This window comes from Nannospalax galili, unplaced genomic scaffold, assembly GCF_000622305.1.
Source record: "Nannospalax galili isolate Female #2095 unplaced genomic scaffold, S.galili_v1.0 scaffold589, whole genome shotgun sequence".
Lineage (NCBI taxonomy): Eukaryota > Metazoa > Chordata > Mammalia > Rodentia > Spalacidae > Nannospalax > Nannospalax galili.
In genome coordinates this window covers 4591174-4610791 of record NW_008360324.1, presented here as the reverse complement: position 1 = coordinate 4610791, position 19618 = coordinate 4591174, and the positions used below count along the sequence as shown (strand labels likewise).

General features: G+C 45.1%; 1 protein-coding gene across 1 annotated transcript; it reads right to left on the bottom strand.

Moving 5' to 3' along the window:
• Positions 1–3828: 3828 nt before the first annotated feature.
• Fgf23 (fibroblast growth factor 23) lies at positions 3829–13372 on the bottom strand. The gene is made up of 3 exons (XM_008825463.2): positions 13064–13372; positions 7704–7807; positions 3829–6020 (listed from the first exon to the last, which is right to left on the bottom strand). The coding sequence occupies exons 1-3, from the start codon at positions 13272–13274 to the stop codon at positions 5583–5585; spliced, it is 753 nt and encodes a 250-aa protein (XP_008823685.1). The 5' UTR covers positions 13275–13372; the 3' UTR covers positions 3829–5582.
• Between the last annotated feature and the right edge of the window lie 6246 nt (positions 13373–19618).

The window sequence follows — 19618 nt, the reverse complement described above, 5'->3', positions numbered from 1 at the left end:
GGGGAGATGGAAGGGTGAATGAGGCTGGGGGAGTCAAGGCACAGAGGGCTTCGCGATAGACTTGGCCCAAGAGGCCTGAGGATAGGAGAGCAGGTTAGCAGAGTTAGCCAGTGGTGCAGGTCCCGGGAAGCAGAGAGAGGTGAGGGCGGGGCCAGGTCCAGAAGCAGTGCTCCTGGGGCCCAAGGAAGGCACTAAGTTGGTCTGGGTGAAAAGGTGCAGGAAGTAGTATTGGTTCCCCAGGTGTCTGGGGACCCAAGACTAGGAATGGCGCAGGGCCCAAACTAGGAGTAGAGAACAGCGGGGGAGATGGAAGGGTGAATGAGGCTGGGGGAGTCAAGGCGCAGAGGGCTTTACGATAGACTTACCCCAGGAGAGGCCTGAGGGTAGGAGAGCAGGCTAGGAGAGCAAAACAAGGTATTTTTTAAAAAAACAGATGCCAGGTGTGGTGGTGCGTGCCCAGTTTTAATTCTGATTTTCTGCTTGATTTGTGTATTACTTATGAGTTATTTATCTCAGAATATTTGAGGATGTTCCAAGTCTATCTCATTGTTCCTCTCTAGTTAAATGGCAGGCAAGATTTTGAACTTCTGACTGAATATGAACTTGTTTTGGGGCTTCACATGTGATCTACTTTGATGGACATTTCATTAGTACTTGGAAAGTGATTCTGTTCTGTCCCTGTTTAGTTACCTATCAATGTCAAATACAGGAAATTCATTGGCAGTATTGAATACCTGTTTCCTTGCTCACTAGAGGAGCGTTGACCTTTCCAAAGACATTTGGACTTGTCTGTTTTACCCTTCAGTTTAGTCACATCCACTTTATATATTTTGTTGCTTTGACTTTAGGGTAGTTAAGCATTTATGTTTTCTACGTTTTTGTGGTGCTGTGGCTCAAAATCAAGGCCTTATGCATGCTAAGCAAGTACTTTACCACTGAGCTACATCTCCAGCTAAAAACGTATGGTTTTGATGTCTTTCCATGAATCAGGTCTTTAATCATTGTGAAATGCTTCTATTATCTGTAACCACATTCACTGACTTGAAATGCATTATATAGATATTAATCATATTAATAATGATGTTAATATAGTAAGTCCATCTTTATAATGCTTGCTGTTTCTTCTGGATATATTTCCATTCTTTTTTTCATGTCTTCAAAAATTGTTTATTTATTTTAATTTTATGTGTATGAGTGTTTTACCTGCATGTGTGGAAGTGCACCATGTGTGTGCTAAGCCCAAAGAGGCCAGAAGAAGGTGTTGTATCCCCTGGAACTAGAGCTATGGACAGTTGTTAGGTGTCATGCAGGTGCTAGGAACTGAACCCAGGTCCTCTGCAAGAGCAGTCAGTACTCTTAACCACTGAGCCATCTCTCCAGCCTTCCAGTACATCTTTTATAGACAAAATACATTTAGGTTTTTTTTAAAAAAATCTGATTTGACTGTGCCTACATTTTTTTGTAGTGATTGGTGCATTTATATGTAATGTATATTTTTGAAGATTTTATTTTCAGTTATGTGTGTGTGTGTGTGTGTGTGTGTGTGTGTCTGTGTCTGTGTCTGTGTATGTCTGTGTCTGTGTAGGGGCATGTTGTGCATGTGAGTGCTGGTGCCCACAGAGGTCAGAAGTGTTGGATTCTCTTGAGCTGGAGTTACAGTCAGTTGTGAGCTTCCCATGTGGGTGCTGGGAATCAAGCTTGGGTCCTCTGGAAGAGAGCACACCCTCTTAACTGCTGAACTGTCTCTCCAACCCCCTTAAAGTAATTTTCAACATAAAGGTGAGGTCTCAGAAGTGCATATGCATTCATGGCAGGTCTCTGGCCAATGATTTAATAGTGCGTGCTCAGGGAAGCAGTGGTGAGCGAGATCAGCAGCCAGAGCGGGAGGAGACGCCCCGCAGTGACTTGGTGCCACAGCCGCCGTCAGAGTTGTGCTTTTCCCTTAGCCCCCCTCCTAATTTCACCAGTTGTTTTGGGTTGGAATCTTAAGTTTTCCGCTCTTTAGTCAGGGAGAACTTTTATGGGAAAAGGAAGAAATCTTCCAGCTCAGGGGAGAAGATACCACAGCACATTTCCCCTTTCTTCACCACTTCATTCTTTCTGTTGAGGGATGAAGACTTGTGTCCTCTGTAGGACTGCTCTGCTGCCCTTCCTTTTCTGAAGGTGTTCAGGTCCTGCGAGCCAGGAACAAAACTAATCTTACCTACCTCGTTGGGTTTTTATTTCTAAAACACTGTAGAGGAATGAATTTGAGCTGAGGCCAACTCATGCCTCCCAAAACAATCTGGAGAGAAATTTTGAAACAGCGTTCACCTGCCTGACAAGTCTGTTTCACATGACCAAAGATGGACAGCATCTTGCCCTATGCTTCTGTTTCCTACCCTTCTCTGCAGTGTAGAAAAGAATGGCACTCAAAGTCTTAAAAGGGACATCAACAGAAGAAAATTCCACTGGTAGATTTTGTCAAGTAATCTGAATACCAATCAAAACAGCCCATCCTACAGTAAGCTATTTTCCTGTAGTTATTCAAAGGAAAAGCTGATGGCTTTTCACAGGTAATAAAAGTGATCTACAGGCTTGAGGGATGGTGTGAGAAAGATGCATATGTTAAGTTTCTTTACTTCCTGGGATTTGGTAGGGTAGCCAGATGGAAACTAAAAAAGGAATTTTGGGAACAGCAACGTCAGAACAAAAAGACACAAATTATCTTGGATCCCGCTGTCACATCTCACATCATATTCAACACTGTATGTGTTAATTACATATGCTGCAGTTTAGATCTTAAATACTCCCCCTCACCAACCATGTAGTGAAGGCTTGGTCCCCAGCCTGTGGTGCTAGTGGGAGGTAGTGGGAACTTTAAGACAGGGAACTTAGTGAGATGACCTTACATCACTGAGGATGTGCCCTTGCCAAGACTAGTGAGCCTTAGCCTCTTCCCCACTTTAACTTCCCAGCCTGGAATTGAGTAGTTTTGCTCTGCCACAGGTGCCCACAATGTGCTGCTTACCTACCAGAGACCTGAAAGAGGTTAGCTCTGGGTCATAGGCCAGAATCTCAAAAGTGTCACTAAAACCTTTTATATTTATAAATTGATTTTTTCCAGGTATTTGTTATAGTGATAGAAAACTGACCAACACAATATAATATCTGGTTAACTGAGATTTCAATGTATTTATGCTGGTATATCTTTCAAATAAAAAATTATCTCTTTCAAGGAATCACTTAGATAATCAGAAACCCAATATTGATGCAATTTCATTTTTTCAGTCTGTGTACATCAATTAAATTGTTTGTTGAATCTGCTTATAAATGGAAAAAAACTTTGACTATTTAAAAATTCTTTGGTCCTTTTCCAATTGTTTTCTTCTGATTTTCCAAATGCCTCTTTTACACAATCTCTTTTAGTTTTACATCTCAACATTTATTTATGTAATAATACAGAGGCTAAGAAACACAAGCTGGTGATGCTAGAGAAAAGGCTCAGCAGTTAAGAGCAGTGGCTGCTCTTGAAGAGGACCTGGGTTCAGTTCCCAGCACCCACATAGTGACTAACAACTGTCTATAACTCCAGTTCCAGGGGATCTGACTCCTTCTGGCCTCTGTGGTGCTAGTGGGAGGTAGTGGGAACTTTAAGATAGGGAACTTAGTGAGATGACCTTACATCATCAAGGATGTGCCCTTGCCAAGACTAGTGGGCCTTAGCCTCTTCCTATTTTAACTTCCCAGCCTGACCTCTGTGGGCATTGCACACATGGGTGCATTTACATACATGCAGGCAAAGCACACATACATGTAAAATAAAAATAAATTTAAAAAGAAAAGAAACAGAAGCTGAGATAAACTTTATTTTTATTTTAAACAGAAGGAAAACTGTGGGATTGCATTTTATAAATATCCATAAATATAGAGTGACGGGCAAAATCTTCCAAATAAATAAATAAATATTGCCACATGCTAAAGGACTTAAGATACAGGGTTCATCTTGGCTCCACAGAAAGAAAGCCCCAGATGGTGGTGTTGATCTTGTGAGTTTACAACCAGTTTGCTACCAAAGTTCTTTGGGGATTTTTTTTCCCTTTTTTCATGTAGTTGTCTCCAGCAGCTACTGTACAAAATAATATCCCCAACAGGAAATGAAAATCAGTAAAGAAAATATTTGCAGTGTGTGGGTATCTACTGCTACGTATAGTTTGAGTATTTCGGAGAAGTCGGAGCTAGTAAAACCATCAGGTGCGAACAGTTGTCCCATATTCTCTGATAAACTAAAGAATGGATCCATTTCTTAGTCTGTGTACATGACAGTGAAAAACAAAAAGCTGTCTGAATTGACTCACTTGCAAGTATTCTGCACTTTAGGTGATCATTTAAGTAGAGGTAGAAAAGGGTGATCTGGGTTGAAAGACTGTCACGGGTTAAGCCTAAGACCCTGCCTAACACTTGCTTGCAGTTTGTTCATGCTGAGGCCTCGGTTGCCCCAGGATGGCCCAGTTTCTGGGACTGAAAATGTTTCTTTAATACCCCAAGAGTTTCCATGCAGATCGAGGCCCAAGAGCTCTTTAATGCTATAGTCACTGTCCCGCAGCTTGGTCCGCTGGAAACTGGTTTCTTTTCCCATGAGTCCTTGCTTTCATTTCACTAGGGGGTGGGGTGGGGAAAGGAAGTGCTTTTTCTGTACACAGAAAACCTAGCCCAGAGCATCCCCAGGGTCTCAAGGACCCCTCCCAAGCCACATTTTCACAATTCACCCAGAAAGTATAACTACTAACCTGCGAGAAGAGGCTTAATTAAAAATGCCTCTTTGGGGAGAGTTCATGCATTTGCATTTTGCACACATTTAAGCAAGGCAGATTTTTCCCCCAGTAAGGACAAGTTCAGAAAGCCAGGGCCGAAAGGGTCCGTCTGACAGCAGCCAAGTGGAAACAGCGCAGGGTCAGTCTTGACTCTGAATCTGGCACAGAGTGCCCACTCTGCAAGGAGGTTGCGCTTTCTAGAAAGAGTCCCAGAAGGAACCCCGTTTGGATTTACCTCGTGTTCTTTTCTGGCCACCCCACCGCCCATCTATTTCGAAAGCTCTGGGATGCTTTCAGCAGAACAAGTTTGAAATCGGTGTTTTCATTGGCCTGCCCTGTGAGGCCATTTGGGCCAAGCTTGGTGAGGCTGCAGGGAAAGCCTCTTCCCTGTGTCCAGGGTGTGAACCCGCTGAGCCATTGCTGTTTTCTTTTCTTTCTTTTTCTTTAAGTGACCTGGAAGTTGCTATGTAGACCAGGCTGGCCTCGAACTCACATAGTTATACGGGTCTCTGCCTGGGATTAAAGGCGCGCGCCACCACGCCTGGCCCTTTGCTGTTTCTCAATGCTAAATGTACGATGGATGGATGATGGGGTAAGAAGATGGGGAGGGCAAGTGTCTAGCCCTGTTGGGGTCTTATTAGGAATGGTGGTGTCTGTCTAGGGCCTCACATGTGACTCTCAGGGCGAAGCTGGGGACCGGAAGGGGAGAGAAGTGGGGGTCCCCAGGCCACCCCACCCTCTGGCCTTTGAGGATGACTGAACGGCCTGAAGGACCGAGGCTGGGTTTCCCTAGATGAACCTGGGGAAGGGACGGCAGCGATGCGCTCCCCCGGCTCCCGCGTGCGGGTTCACCCGGCCCCGCAGCACCCCCAGGGGGTCGCTGGCCGCTGGGCCGCCGTCCTCGGCGCTCGGCAGCTCCTGCGAGCAGGATGCGGGCGCGGGAGTGGCGCGGGGCCGCGGCTTGAGCACTTTGAGTGGGTCGCGCTCGGGCTCGTCCTCCGCGCTGCGCGTGTGTCTCCGCGGCCGCGGGGTGTGGAAGTGCAGCAGCGGGATCTCGTTTCTGCGCGACAGGAACTGCGAGAAGGGCGGCGGGTTGGTACCTGGCAGGAACGCCCTCTTGGCTCGGCCCAGGCTCACTAGGAAGTGGTGCTGCGGGGACAGGTAGACGTCGTAGCCGTTCTCCAGCGTCCGCTGGAGGAACCTGCAGTTCTCGGGGCTGAAGTGATGCTGGAAGGGAAGCGAGGGGAGGTGAGGGCCGCGGGAATCGGGGATCCTGCAGGGACCCTTCGGGACCTTCACCTGGGACTTGGCTGCCTGAAACTCCGCTAGGGGGTGCTGTTCAATTCGCTTTCCTTCTAGCGCTAGGGGGTGCTGTTCAATTCGCTTTCCTTCTAGGAAAACCGTGGATTTGAATGCTTTTTTGGAAGCACAGAATTTGGTCTTTGACTCTAGCTTCCAGAAAGTGAAAGCCATTTGGGCCTTAGAGGGCACTGCCTGGAGGATCCTGGCTGGGTGCTGGCACCCAGCTTGTAGGCCCAGAAAGAGACTCCCTCATACCTCTCTGTCTCTGTCTCTCTCTTTATCTCTCGACTTCTTGCAGATTGACTAGAGCCTCACACATGCTAGGCAAGTGCTCTCCCCCTGACCTAGTAAGACAAGGTCTCACTAAGTTGCCCAGGTTTGTCTTGAACTCTGCTGTATAGCCCGGGGAGGCCTTGAACTTAGAATCCTCCTGCCTCAGCCTCTGTGGTAGCTGGGATTTGCAAGCTTGTGCCACCAGGCCCAGCTTGTACAACTTTTTAGTTTTATTCTGGCTGGAAGGTGGTTTAGGTATATCTGCCTAGAGACAGGAACTGGGATGGAATTTGTAAGGTCCAACTGCCTGTACAAACTTGTGAGGGTATTGACATCAAAGAGAGAATATAGTTTCAACTTGCAGACAGATGAGCTGGGTTCAAATACTCATTCTCCCGCTGGTACTGAGTTTTATTTCATGTCTATAAGAACCTTTATGGACTACATTTAGTATCCAGACTGCACAAAGTAAAAATCCTACAGGTGAAGGCTACATGTGGGCTTAGTATTTATGTACTCCTCTGGTCAGATGGTATTGTAGGTGCTGAGACAAACACAGCAGTCATACAACAGAAAGCTACTTCCGAGGAATGTGTAGTAGACTTTGGTAAGAGACTCCCAAATTAATCAGTCCTCTGTTATACTGTCTCAAAATCTATGGGACTATACAGCAGTCTTTTAGTTTAGGAAAATCTTAACTAACCCATCTGAAGGACCAGCCATCACCCAGAGGGCACAGATCATTAATTTGAAGTCTTTAATTGGGAGAAGTGAGAGGACTTACCCAGGTCCCAAGTGATAACAAAATTGGGAAGACACTCAGGACCTCTCACCCTTTCTAATGGATAGTACAGCCTGAATTTACATGGCTCGAGAACGTACAGCTACATAACAGGGTCTGTGCTATATGTAAAAATGGGTACAGCGTAGTCTGGGCAACACATTCGGATCCCCTGGTTCAGACCCCAGCAGTCCAAACCTGAGCATTTCCTACTGAAACCAAATAAATTACTTAGTGATAGTACATCCCCAAGGGACACTGTAAATGAAACATTGAAATCTAGAAACATCTGTGCTCTGTCAAGAAATGAAGTCATGGGGCTGGAGAGATGGCTCAGTGGTTAAGAGCACTGGCTGCTCTTTGCAGAGGGCCCGGGTTCGATTCCCAGCATCCACATGGCAGCTAACACCGGCTTGTAACTCCAGTTCTAGGGAATCCAAGGCCCTCTTCTGACCTCCATGGGCACTGCATGACATGGGTGCACCTACCTATATGCAGGCATTACACATCCTTCACAGAAACAACTTCACAGACAAGCACAGAAAGAAACTCACTGATCCGAAAATGTTGCCTCTGAAATCCATGCAGAGGAACCTCCGGCTCATCACACCTGTTATAACCACGAAGCCTGCATCCTCTGACCTGATCATCAAGGCACCTGCAAGAAAAGCATTCGGGTCAAAGACTCATTGCACACGCTGTTCCCTCCTTAAAGCACTTCCTGGAAACACACCTTTAAGACCCTTCTCTGTTGGGGATGGCACCACGAAATAACCCGTTTCTACTTGTTCCTCCTCCTTCCCCGTGACTCTGAACCCCAACATGAATGCTTATGTACCTCCTAATTCATCCTCCTGCCTGCATGGGTACTCCGAACTCCCGATATTCCTGCATCTATGCAGCACACATATTTTTGTCTCTCTACACTTGGAGTTTATTCCCTCTTTGTCTGACTAATACCTCTTATTGTTCAAGGTGCTGACTGTGTCCTTCCAAGACTTCTATGATTTTAAGTTTATGCCAAGATGTTACCCCAGGATCCAACTTGTGTAGACTGTGGTTCTCTTCCTCCCTCCTCCTCCTCCTCCTCCTCCTCCTCATCCTCCTTCTTTTGGTCTTTTTGAAACAGGGTCTCCCTATAGCCCCAGCTGGCCTGGAACTCTTAGACCAGGCTGACCTTGAACTCACAGGGATCCTCCTGCCTCTGCCTCCCGAGTCCTGGGATTACAGGCGTGTGCTACCACACCCAGCTCTGGTTCTCTACCTTCTATGTGTCCCAACCTGTATGCTCAGAGTAATTCCGCAGTCTTTCAAAAGCCCCTGTTAAAGATGTGTCTTAGGGGCTGGAGAGATGGCTCAGTGGTTAAGAGCACTGGTTGTTCTTGCAGAAGACCCTGGTTAAAATCCCAGCACCTACATGGAGGCTAACAAGGGTCCACAACTCCAGTTCCAAGGGATCCAACGCCCTCTTCTGACCTCCTTGGGCATTGTACAACATGGGTGCACATACATACATGCAGATGATACATTCATACATTAAATTTACAAAGAGCCTGAAGCTAATGCACATCATTGACACCTTTTATAATGGTTAACACTTTATTTTAGTTATTTTTTCTTTTCGTTTTGTGCACATGAGTGCAGTGTTCAAGTTACAGGCTGCTGTGAGCTGCCTGATGGAGGTGCTGAGAATCGAACTCAGGGCCTCTGGAAGAGCAGTATGTACTCTTAACCACTGAACCATCTCTCCAGCCCCTGCTCTCTTTTTTGAGGCAGGGTCTCCCTGTAGTTTCAGCTGCCCTGGAACGCACTATGTGTTGCGCAATGCCTGAAGAGGCCAGAAGGCATTGGATCCCCTAGAACTGGAGTTACGGATTGCTGTTAGCTGCCATGTGTGTGCTGAGAAATGAACTCAGGTCCTCTGCAAAAGCAGCCAGTGCTCTTAACTGCTGAACAATCTCTCCAGCCCCATGGTTAACGCCTTTAAATGGACATTCTATATTTTTTTGGTTTTGTTTTTGTTTAGGTCTTTTTGAGACAGGGTGTCTCTGTAGCCCCAGTTGATCTGGAACTCACTATGGAGACCAGGCTGGCCTTGATCTCACAAAGAGCCACCTGTCTCTAGCTCCCAAGTGTTGGGATTAAAGGCATGTGCCACCATGGCTAGCTGAGCAATCTGTTTTGTGGTAAAGGTAAGATTAAGCTACATTGTGATCTAAGATAAGAATGCTAATTCAGTGAGATTTCTGCCCCAAACTTGACATTTTTTATTAAAAATAATTTACTTAAATCAAAGATTGTAAATGCCCAAGTTTGTGTTTCATGTATAGTAGAGCCTCTTAAGATGACTTGAAGCTCAAAGCCTCTCACCTACCCAGTGAAGCCTCAATTCATGATCTTCAAGGGGAAAAAACAAGCAAAGGTTAGACACCATCTGTAGACAGAGCCTGATACAGACTAAAGTTGGAATGATGTGGGACAGAGGGAGCAAAGGCAAATAGAAGCCCAGAGGAGGACCAAAGAGGATAATTATTTTGCTTCAAAGTTTGACTGAGGATCATCCTTGAGAAAGGGTAAGGCATCAGAGGTATTCTTCCAAAATAATGTCTGCTTATATGTCACATATATATGTATATGTATATGATTTTGCATGAGCTCTGAGAAAAGTATAAGAAATACATAAGAATGTCTGTCCTGAAGATTTTTCAGTCTGACTGAAAAAAAAAAAAAAACCTTACATTTTGTAACCGTTTTGAGTGGTTGCCCTCTTAAGCACTTTATATATTTTAAATTCGCAAAACAACTGTTACATTGTTACAATTTACATAATCATTTTAGTAGTTGTTGAGCATCTTTAAGTGACAAGGCAGGATTCAAACTCAGGTCAGGGACATCTTCCTCCTCTGTATTTGTCATGTCCAACAGAGAAAGTGCACCAAGTTTCTGTGCCCACCGGGGTTCAGGAGAAAGACAGTGACTCAGGACCTAGGGACCAGGGACTTAGATTACAGTACCAATTCTACTCCTTTGAATCTTGTCACCGTAGGAAACCATTGCTATAGCCCACTCTCCCCAGCAGCACATGACTGCTTTTAATGGGGTTGCCATTAGCATCAAATGGGATGATGATTGCAAAAGAGACCTGACGTGCTGACTTGACATGGGTACTTTGTGCTAACCCCACACCCTGATATCATGCCACCTGAAGCTCAGGGGCACAGCAGGTAGTGAGTCTGGCCCACATGGGCCCCCACTCTCTAGGACTAGTCCCAACGGAAAACATACTACAGAGAATATGAGCAGCTTATGGAGGAGGGAAGAGGGGTGTACTCAGGCTCTTGAATCAACCAACATTAGCCAGTGTGAAAGTTTAGAAAATGTGACAGGTGGATTCTCCTCCCTTTGAGGTTTCAGCAAGTATGCGATAGATGTTTCCTTCAGTGCAGAGGTGGCCAGATGTCTTCTTGACCCCTAGGTCATTTACTACGTGAGTGACCATAGTCAGTCTTAACCACTGAGTCATCTCTCCAGCCACAAGCACTCAACTCTTAACCAAGAATTTACTAAAGAAAAACTAACCAAAATAACCAGACTCTACTATAAATGTATAATTAATTAGGAGGAAGATTATATTGGTACTTTTGTAAAGATGCATGCAAGACTTTCTTATGGAAATGCACACAATAACTAACTGAACGATGCCAAAGATTATATATGGACTGGGAAACATGGGCTCTCATGACCTCTCTCACTACCTGGATCCCAAGTGCCGCTCCCCCAGGTTAGTGGTCCTCTCCGTAGTCAGTGCTTATTCAAGACAAAACCACACATACAAGTTGAAGTCACATCCATCCATTCACTGCATCTCTGTCATTTTCATTCACTCCAGGCCTCCTCCAGCCCTGATTTTGAGGTCAAGTTTTGCCATTCAGACTGTTTGCCAAGTAGACTGACCTTACACATTTCCCCCACAGCCAGCTTGCACTGTTCTGGACTGATTTCTTACTTGGGAAGACAAGTCTCTGTGGGGAGGGTCCCTCTCAACAAAGGGATTCTGTGATTCTAAAAACATTTTAAAAGCAAATTTCCAATCTACAGGAAGCCAAACAATCTACCATCATCCCCTGTCCTCCATTTGAAATTACATGTGATCCTGCGGTGGAAGTCAGGGCAGCTCTCCATAGAAGGAATAAAATTCTATTCCTTAAAGTTTGATACTATGCCGGGGGATCAGAGGTCTGTGAAGAACTGGGTCACTTTTCCAGTGACAGAGCATTGTGTGGTGCCAGACACATTGTAGGTCCTGGTAATTGTCCATAGAATACAACAGGCAGCATTGGGGACACATGAAGTGTTCCCACATTTACTTCAGATTTTCCCTGTCAGGCTCAAACCTGGCTTCCGAGAGAATTGGTCGTACTTAATGCATGTGAATTCTGGAGCATGTTTGCATTTGAAGAGAGCCTTGTTTCCCTTCCCACCCCCTGTCAGTGTAGCACATGGACATGTTCAGCTGTTGGCTTTGGTTGTGCTTGTATCTGGCTGCTAGTTTTGAGGTACTTTGGCTCCTAGCAGAAAAAAAATGCCTTGAATGCAGCAAGGCCACAGCAAGAAAACTGATTCCTTTACCACAACAGTAAAAAAGAAATCATAATTCCCATCAAAAATTCTTTTTTGGGGGGTCTTTATGAAACAGAGTCTCCCTGTAGCCCTAGCTGTCCTAGAACTCACTATGTAGACCAGGCTGGCCTCGATCTCACAGAGATCCACTTGCCTCTGTTTTCCGAGTGCTAGGGTTAAAGGCTTGTACCACCACACCTGGATCAAAACTTCTTTTTTTAATTAAAAATTTTATCTATTTTATTTTATGTATATGAGTGTTTTACCTGCAGGTATGTAGGTGTACTCATATTGAGTAATGCCCACGGAGGCCAGAAGAGAGTGTTGGATCTCCTGGAACTGGATTTATGAATGAACAGTTTTTAGCCTCCATGCGGGTACTGAGAACCAAATCTGGGTCCTCCACAAGAGCAGCCAGTACTCTTAACTGCTGAGCCATCTCTCCAGTCCCTTCAGCGTCTCTTATGCAGAAACATTATCCTAGATGCTCAAGGGGCTATTATTTGAATACATGTAACTGATTGATAATTATGGTTTGTGATTCAATTTCCCATAGACCCAGTCTATAAGAAATTTCCACTTGCCTCCTGTCACTAGTGAGTTCACAATTAGTTCAATTTGTTACTAATTAAACACCGTTCAGCCCCACAGAGAAGAACCAACAACTCACAGAGGGCACCTCTGCAGCACCCAGTACACCTGCTGGATAGATGCATGGATGGATGCAATGGATGACGCATGGATGGGTTATGCATTTGGCCAGATTTGACAAGACGACATGCCTGGGTGATCTGTCATTAATACATGTCTCCTGAGAAATTTTAGAAACCCAGAGTACTAGGAATTCAGTGTTAAAAAGATTTCCCTAATTCATCTATTCTAAATCCTGGAATGTTGCTGGAATCTCCCTCTCAGTCTCCCCTGTGAAAAGTTCATGAACTAAACTCATTGTCTGTGGTTCTATCTGGCTTATTCTCCTCTTAGACTCCATATCTGTTTACCAGTTTTTTTCTTATGCTTGCACAGAGGAAAAGAAAATTGCCTCTCATGGAAAGAAGATTAGGATGGAACTTTTTTCAGGTTGAGAAAACCAGTAAGTGTTATTAGGGAGGAGGCAGAATCTTCCCCTAATGTTTAACACACACATACACGCACACACACACATAGAGAATGATTTGGCAAGAAGCTAGGAGACTATGTTAGCCCTCTGGTCTAGGCCAAGTCCTCCTCCAAACCTGTTGCTAAGTTGACAACAGAGAGCTGCCCCTCTTCCCAGCCAGAGGCCCATACTCACTGTAGATGGTTTGATGGGGTGTGCCATCCACATGGCCATCCCTGTGGATCTGCAGGTGGTAGCTGTTTCTGGCTGTGGCAGTGTACAGGTGAGTCAGGCCGCCCCAGCTGGAGCTGAGCAGTGGTGAGGTGTCAGGGTAGGCAACGATGGTGTTCACACTCCACGCACTGCACAGCGCACAGATCAGGAGTCTGAGGTAGGCCCCCAACATGGCACTGCTCTCTGAGTGGCTAATGCTGAGTTTGAAATCTGACACTCCCAGACTCTGGCTGGACCTTTCTGGCCTTTCTCTCTTCTTTCTTGCAAGAAGCTGACGTGAGGATCCTAGGCTGGATTCCCTCCTTTTTTCCCTGGGACTTTTAAAGGGTAGTGGTGTGACATCAAACAGGAAAAAGTCCACCGCCACATCCTCTGTGTTGTAATCACACATTCATAGAAAGAGCCCAGACTTCTTAGGCTTGTGGAAGGCAAGTAAATATGCATTTGCACATGTGTGCGCACACACACACACACACACACACACACACACACACACAGAGGCATGTACACACCCCTTAATTTCAAGCCACTGCTCCCCAAAGTAAATAATGTGTGGGCAAAAGTTATCTGTGACTGTGGGTCATCTGTTGACCTGTCCCACTTCCACCAGGAAATGTGAAGGCAGCCAGTGGTACTAAAAAAAAAAAGCAACACACCAGTTTCAGCCATACGTCAGTCACCCGCCTCCTCTGCAGTTCGTCTCCCTACAGTCTATTCATTTTGGCCTTTTTATCTCCAATTGCCAAGAACTTGCTCAGAGCTACCTCTGGTTGCTGAATTAGGTGGGTGTCTTGATCAATATGGAGATATGTGATACCATCAGGCAAATGGCATCAGCTGAGACCCCCACCTCAGAAAAGATGTGCAAGGTGGGAGCAGAGGCTCAACCCCCCAGATTGCCATTTGGAATAATTTCAAGATGTGAAGAAAGAAAACAAGGTCTTGAGGTCAGGGAAAATGGCAAGGTCTGGTTTCTCAGTTTCCCTAGTTTGGACAATAGAGGGCAACTAAACTGGTAATTATGGCTTTGCCAATAGGAAGGAGACTTATACAGAGACTCACAAAGATTGGAACCACTGCTGGCTGGGCAGAAAGGTCAGAGGGCAGGACTCATCTCAGGAGCTGCAGGACTGGGTGGTCCCCACTGCACTGGTTGTGTGAGTGGATACCTCATTGAGAGGCTGCTCCCAGGCACACTCTCTGGGAAGCTGTGTCTGATGCAGGGCGATAGGCCTGGTATGCATAGTCCACTGGAGATCAAACTACCAAAGCACACACCAGAAAGATGTGCCCACAAGGAGAGCGATGCGTTTTCAGTTTCCCAGTGAGTACCTACCATGGGTGGGTAGCCAGCAAGACATCACAGTGTAAGAGAATAAAGTGAGACAAATCCTGTGGAGGAGACAGGTGGAAACAAGCCACCATCGTGCAAAGCACATGCCATTGCACAGGTTCAGGCAAGCAGAGATGCCATTCCCACCCTTACAGAGAGTCCTCGCAGCTGCTCATTTGAACGTCACTGCAATTCTGTGAGACAAGCATACCAGGCTTGTTAATTAATTAACATGTTAATTAATTAATTTTTATTTTATGTGCATGACTGTTTTGCCTGTATCTAAGTGCACCTGTGTGTGCAATGCCTGCAGAAGCCAGAAAAGAGCATCAGATCCCCTGGAACTGGAGTTATGGATGGTTGTGAACCACCATGTGGGTGCTGGGAGCTAACTCAGGACCTCTGCAAGAGCAGCCAGTGCTCTTAAGTGCTGAGCCATCCCTTCAGCCCTTATTTCTATTTTATTTTTAAATTGTGTGTGTGTGCGTGTGTGTGTGTGTGTGTGTGTGTGTGTGTGTGTAGGGGTGCTCATGTGTGGGCAAGCCAGGGGTCATCTTCTGGGTTGTTTCTCAGGAGTCACCCACTGTATTTATTCTTTTTCAGTTTTATTAATCTATTTTTATTTTATATGTATGAGTGTTTTGCATGTATGAATGTAGTTGCAATGATATCATGTAGTGCCCATACAGGCCAGAAGAGAGCATCAGATCTCTTGGAACTGGAGTTCCAACAGATGGTTGTTAGCCACTGTGTGGGTGCTGGGAACTGAACTCGGATCCTCCACAGGAACAGCAGTGCTCTTAACTGAGCCATCTCTCCAGCCCCACCTTATTTTTTGAGACCGGGTCTCTCACTGGAACCTAGGTCTTGCCAATTAGGCTACACTGGCTGGCCAGTAAGCTCCAGGGATACCCTGCCTCTTTTTCCTCACTACTGGGATTACAAGTGTGTACTTGTGAGTGGGTGCTGGGGGTTGAACTCAAGTCTTCTTTCTTGCACAACAGGCACTTACCAACTGAGCTATCTCCCAATCTCAGTATTTTACTATTATATATGAATAAATGAGCTGTGTATGTCCACAGTCACAAAGTGATACCTAATAGATCTAGAACAAGCTGTACCACTTCTCACTACTGGGATTACAAGTGTGTACTTGTGAGTGGGTGCTGGGGGTTGAACTCAAGTCTTCTTTCTTGCACAACAGGCACTTACCAACTGAGCTATCTCCCAATCTCAGTATTTTACTATTATATATGAATAAATGAGCTGTGTATGTCCACAGTCACAAAGTGATACCTAATAGATCTAGAACAAGTTGTACCAAGTTGTACCTGGGTTGTTTCTTCAATAAAAATCATAGCCACAGCTAACACCCACTAAGATCTTACTATCCCACTTAATATTCTAATTTCTTAAACTTCTCTATATTAACTCAATTAATCTTTTGGATAACCTTGTAAGGAGACACCATGATATCCTGTATATGAGGAAACTGAGTCCTCAGGTCTAAATAACTTGCCCAAATACAGATGACTAATGTATGCAGGGGATGGATACGAATCCAGCTTTGACTCTAGCTCTCCTAAGTCCTTTAAAAGGGCACAATTCCCCACAGCCTGTTAGAGCTAGAGTTACATGAACTAGCACTTGGTAAGAAAGAGCAGGTAGGACTGAGAATGCTTTAGTAAACCAGGCTTTTCCCCAGGATGTGTCTCTAGGGCATATGTGCTTGTCTCCTCAAGATTAGAAAGACAGAAGTGGCCTGACATTTAATTCTTTATGTATAAAGTCTTATTTAATAATAGACACAAGCTGGGAGCGGTGGCACACACCTGCAATCCCACCACTAGGGAAGTATGGACAGGAGACTCAGAAGATCGAGGCCATTCTCAGCTATGTACAAACAAGTTTGAGGACAGCCTGGGCTACATGGGAACCTGCCTCAAAAGTCCAACAAATACCTCCAACTTCCAGTTCTCTCAATCATAGTCTACTCACAGTCTTGGTTGCTTCTTTTTGCAGTGGGCAGCAGTTAATGTAGAGATTAATACTGATTACAGTGCTGAGAAGAAGAGACCAAGTGTTTAGCCCTAAATGAGGCATCCACATTAATCTCACCACCACCAAACTCAGGGAGCATCACAGAAGAGGAGGCAAAGAATGTGAAGACCAGAGAGTAGGAAGCAGTGCTTCGAAAGGCTGTCTTCTGGACAAGACATGGTTATTGCATTCATGAACTCACAGCGGACATGCTTACATGCACAAGACCTGCACAAGATCAAGTCAGCCAAATTCACAGCATAGGTGAGGTAGATGATACCCAGGCCCCACTCTTTACTGAGGGACTATTGGTGGTGGATAGTTGCTGGGGGAGGAAGAATCATTCCATTTTGAGGATGTGGCCACTGGTAGGTTTCTCATGCTCCAGTGGATGGCCCCACCCATGCACATATGGACAGCACTGACTGGACTCAGTGGATTATTTTGATAAAGGACATGAAGTTTGCAGGGTGAATGCTAAGGGAAATATGGGGGAATTTTAGAAGGGGAATGGGGGTAGATTTTATCATATTTCATCATGTTACATGTATGCAATTCTTAAAGAAAAAAATTTAAAGTCCAGTAATAGTAATTAGTATAGCCACAAAAAAGTTCGTAAATATAGGAGAACACCCTAGCTAATTGAAGGAACAACAGGCTTTCAGAATTGAAATGCAAATTGTTCAGAAACATTTGCTAATTGGTAACTCCACAGTTCCTTCTGGTTCAGAATGGTTGAAATGGAAATTTCTGGGGCTGGAGAGAGAGCTCAGTCGTTAAGAACACTGGCTGTTCTTGCAGAGGACCCAGGTTCGAATTCCAGCACCCACATGCAGCTAATAACCATTCATAACTCCAGTTCCAAGGGATCTGACGCCCTCTTCTGGATCCTGCAGGTACTACATGAAATAGGTGCACTTACACACTTGCAAGCATGAATACTCACATTTTTTTTTAAAAAGAAAGAAATAGCTCCTGTGAGCCAATTTACAGCTACTGAGAATCTTCTTTGAGAAGAGGGATGGGAGGGAGGGAGTTGTAAGTGTAAAGAGAACATTTTTCAAGGTTTCCAATAGCATGGAGCTGAATTCCAAAGCTTTGTTCACTACCAGGCATGGTAGGAATGCTGAATTGCCAGAGCCTGGAAGAAAAGCTAAGGGCACTCACAAAAGCTAGACCAGCAAGAGAATGATGCGGACTTCCAGTTCTGAAGGCAGGGAAGAGCTGAATGAGCTTTGCTGGGCTGACGGGAAAGGGAAAGGCCGTTACCCACCATCGCTGGCTCAGTTCCAGGAGAGACTTGGGAGAACAGGCTGTTTCCTCTTGTCTTCAGAGGAAGGAGTCATTTCCACAGAATTCCCTTCGAATACTTGGCAGCTGGACCTAAAGACAGACTACAGCCCCCAAGAACACTCTTATTTCTGCGGGGCGTGAGATATGTATTTCCCACTTGAGAAAAGAAGTGGAAGACGCATTTTGCAGTGTGAAAATGATGAGAGTGAAGATAGGGTCTTCCCACAAAACTGCCAGGTCCTGGCTCTACTCTTGGCTGCCCTGTAGAATCCCCAGAAGAGCTTTCAAAACCCAAACACCCCAGGACTGACCTGAATCAGGGGTGGGAAACTCAACTCTCTGTGATTTGTTCTGAACCACCTGGGAGATTCTGTTACGCAGGTATTTATTGAGAAGCAGATTTTGAGTCCCAGGCATGCTCTGGAATTAGTACCTAGAAACCGAGGTCCCCTTCATCGTCCTACTTCATGTCCCACTGCCTTCTAGAATTCCTCATGTAACTGCAGATTAAGATATGCCTTCCTGGAAAATGGCAGTTTGAATGCCGCAGTGCAGATCATGCATGCAGGCATATAGCCTTTCCCTTGAGCCTGGACTGCAGTCTTTAAAGCTCCAGAGACTAAGCTGCAGACATCCCAGCATGCCCATTCTGGGCCTTTGCACCTAGAGGGCACTGTACTGTCATGGTTTAAGTCAGAGGATCTGAGAACTGGTGTGACTTCAGGAGTTCAAAGTAAAACACAGATAGCTAGACCTGAGCAGGAAGCCCAAGATTGTGCTTTTCAGATGGCCCAGATTTTGATGCCTAGTGGATGCCTGGATGTGGCAGAAAGGCTGGTCCTATCTTCAGCCTGCTGTAGGAGCCCTGGGGCTGGTCTCAGGAATATTTATCTGGGAGCTTTGTGGAGGTCTCTAGTGCAGTCCCTCTCATTATAATTACAGGGCCAGGCTCTAAATATGGATAGCAATGATAATACTCTCTTTAAAATTTTTAATTTATTTTTTATTATGTATATATGTGTCTGTGCGAGTGTATGCCGTGTGTGTGTGCATGCCTGTCAAGGCCAGAAGAAGGTGTTAGATTCCCTGAACCTGGAGTTACAGGAGTTTCTGAAGCATCTAACAGAGGTACTAGGAATCAAACTCAGGCACTCTGCCAGAGCACCAAGTGCCCTTAACCACCAAGCTATCTTTTCAGACCCTAAAATAATATTTTATTAAACAATTGTATCTATTTAAGGTATTATTAAACATTTTAAAATATTTACTTCATCTTATTTTATTATATATATATATATATATGTATATATATATATATATTTTTTTTTGGTCTTTTTGAGACAGTGTCTCCCTGTAGCCCCAGCTGTCCTGGAATGCATTATGTAGACCAGGCTGGCCTTGAACTCACAGAGATACGCCTGCCTCTGCCTCCCAAGTGCTGGGATTAAAGGTGTGTGCTACCACGCCCAGCTTTTATTTTATTTTTTATATTTAATTTTATGCATATGAATCTATTGCCTGCATGTGTGTAAATGCACCCATGTCATGCAATGCCCATGAAGGTCAGAAGAGGGTGTCTGATCCCCTGGAACTGGAGCTGCAGACAGTTGTTAGCACCCATGTGGGTGCTGGGAATCAAACCCAGGTCCTCTGCAAGAGCAATCAGTGCTCTTAACCTCTGAATCATCTCTTCAGCCCCTTATTTTCATATTTTTTAAGTCATTGAGTTTTGACAGACCCCCCTCCACATAGTATTTTACTTATTTCTTCTAATAGTGGCTCAGTGTCAGTCAGCTTTCGATTACTATTCCTGAAAACACGAGGTAACCAACTTAACAAAGAGAATGGGG

Coding starts and splice junctions, on each gene's coding strand:
- Fgf23 (XM_008825463.2), bottom strand. CDS start 13,274: ATGTTGGGGGCCTACCTCAGACTCCTGATCTGTGCGCTGTGCAGTGCG. Junction 7,808..13,063: donor ACCCCATCAAACCATCTACA/GTGAGTATGGGC, acceptor CTTTTCTTGCAG/GTGCCTTGATGATCAGGTCA. Junction 6,021..7,703: donor GAGGCAACATTTTCGGATCA/GTGAGTTTCTTT, acceptor CTTCCCTTCCAG/CATCACTTCAGCCCCGAGAA.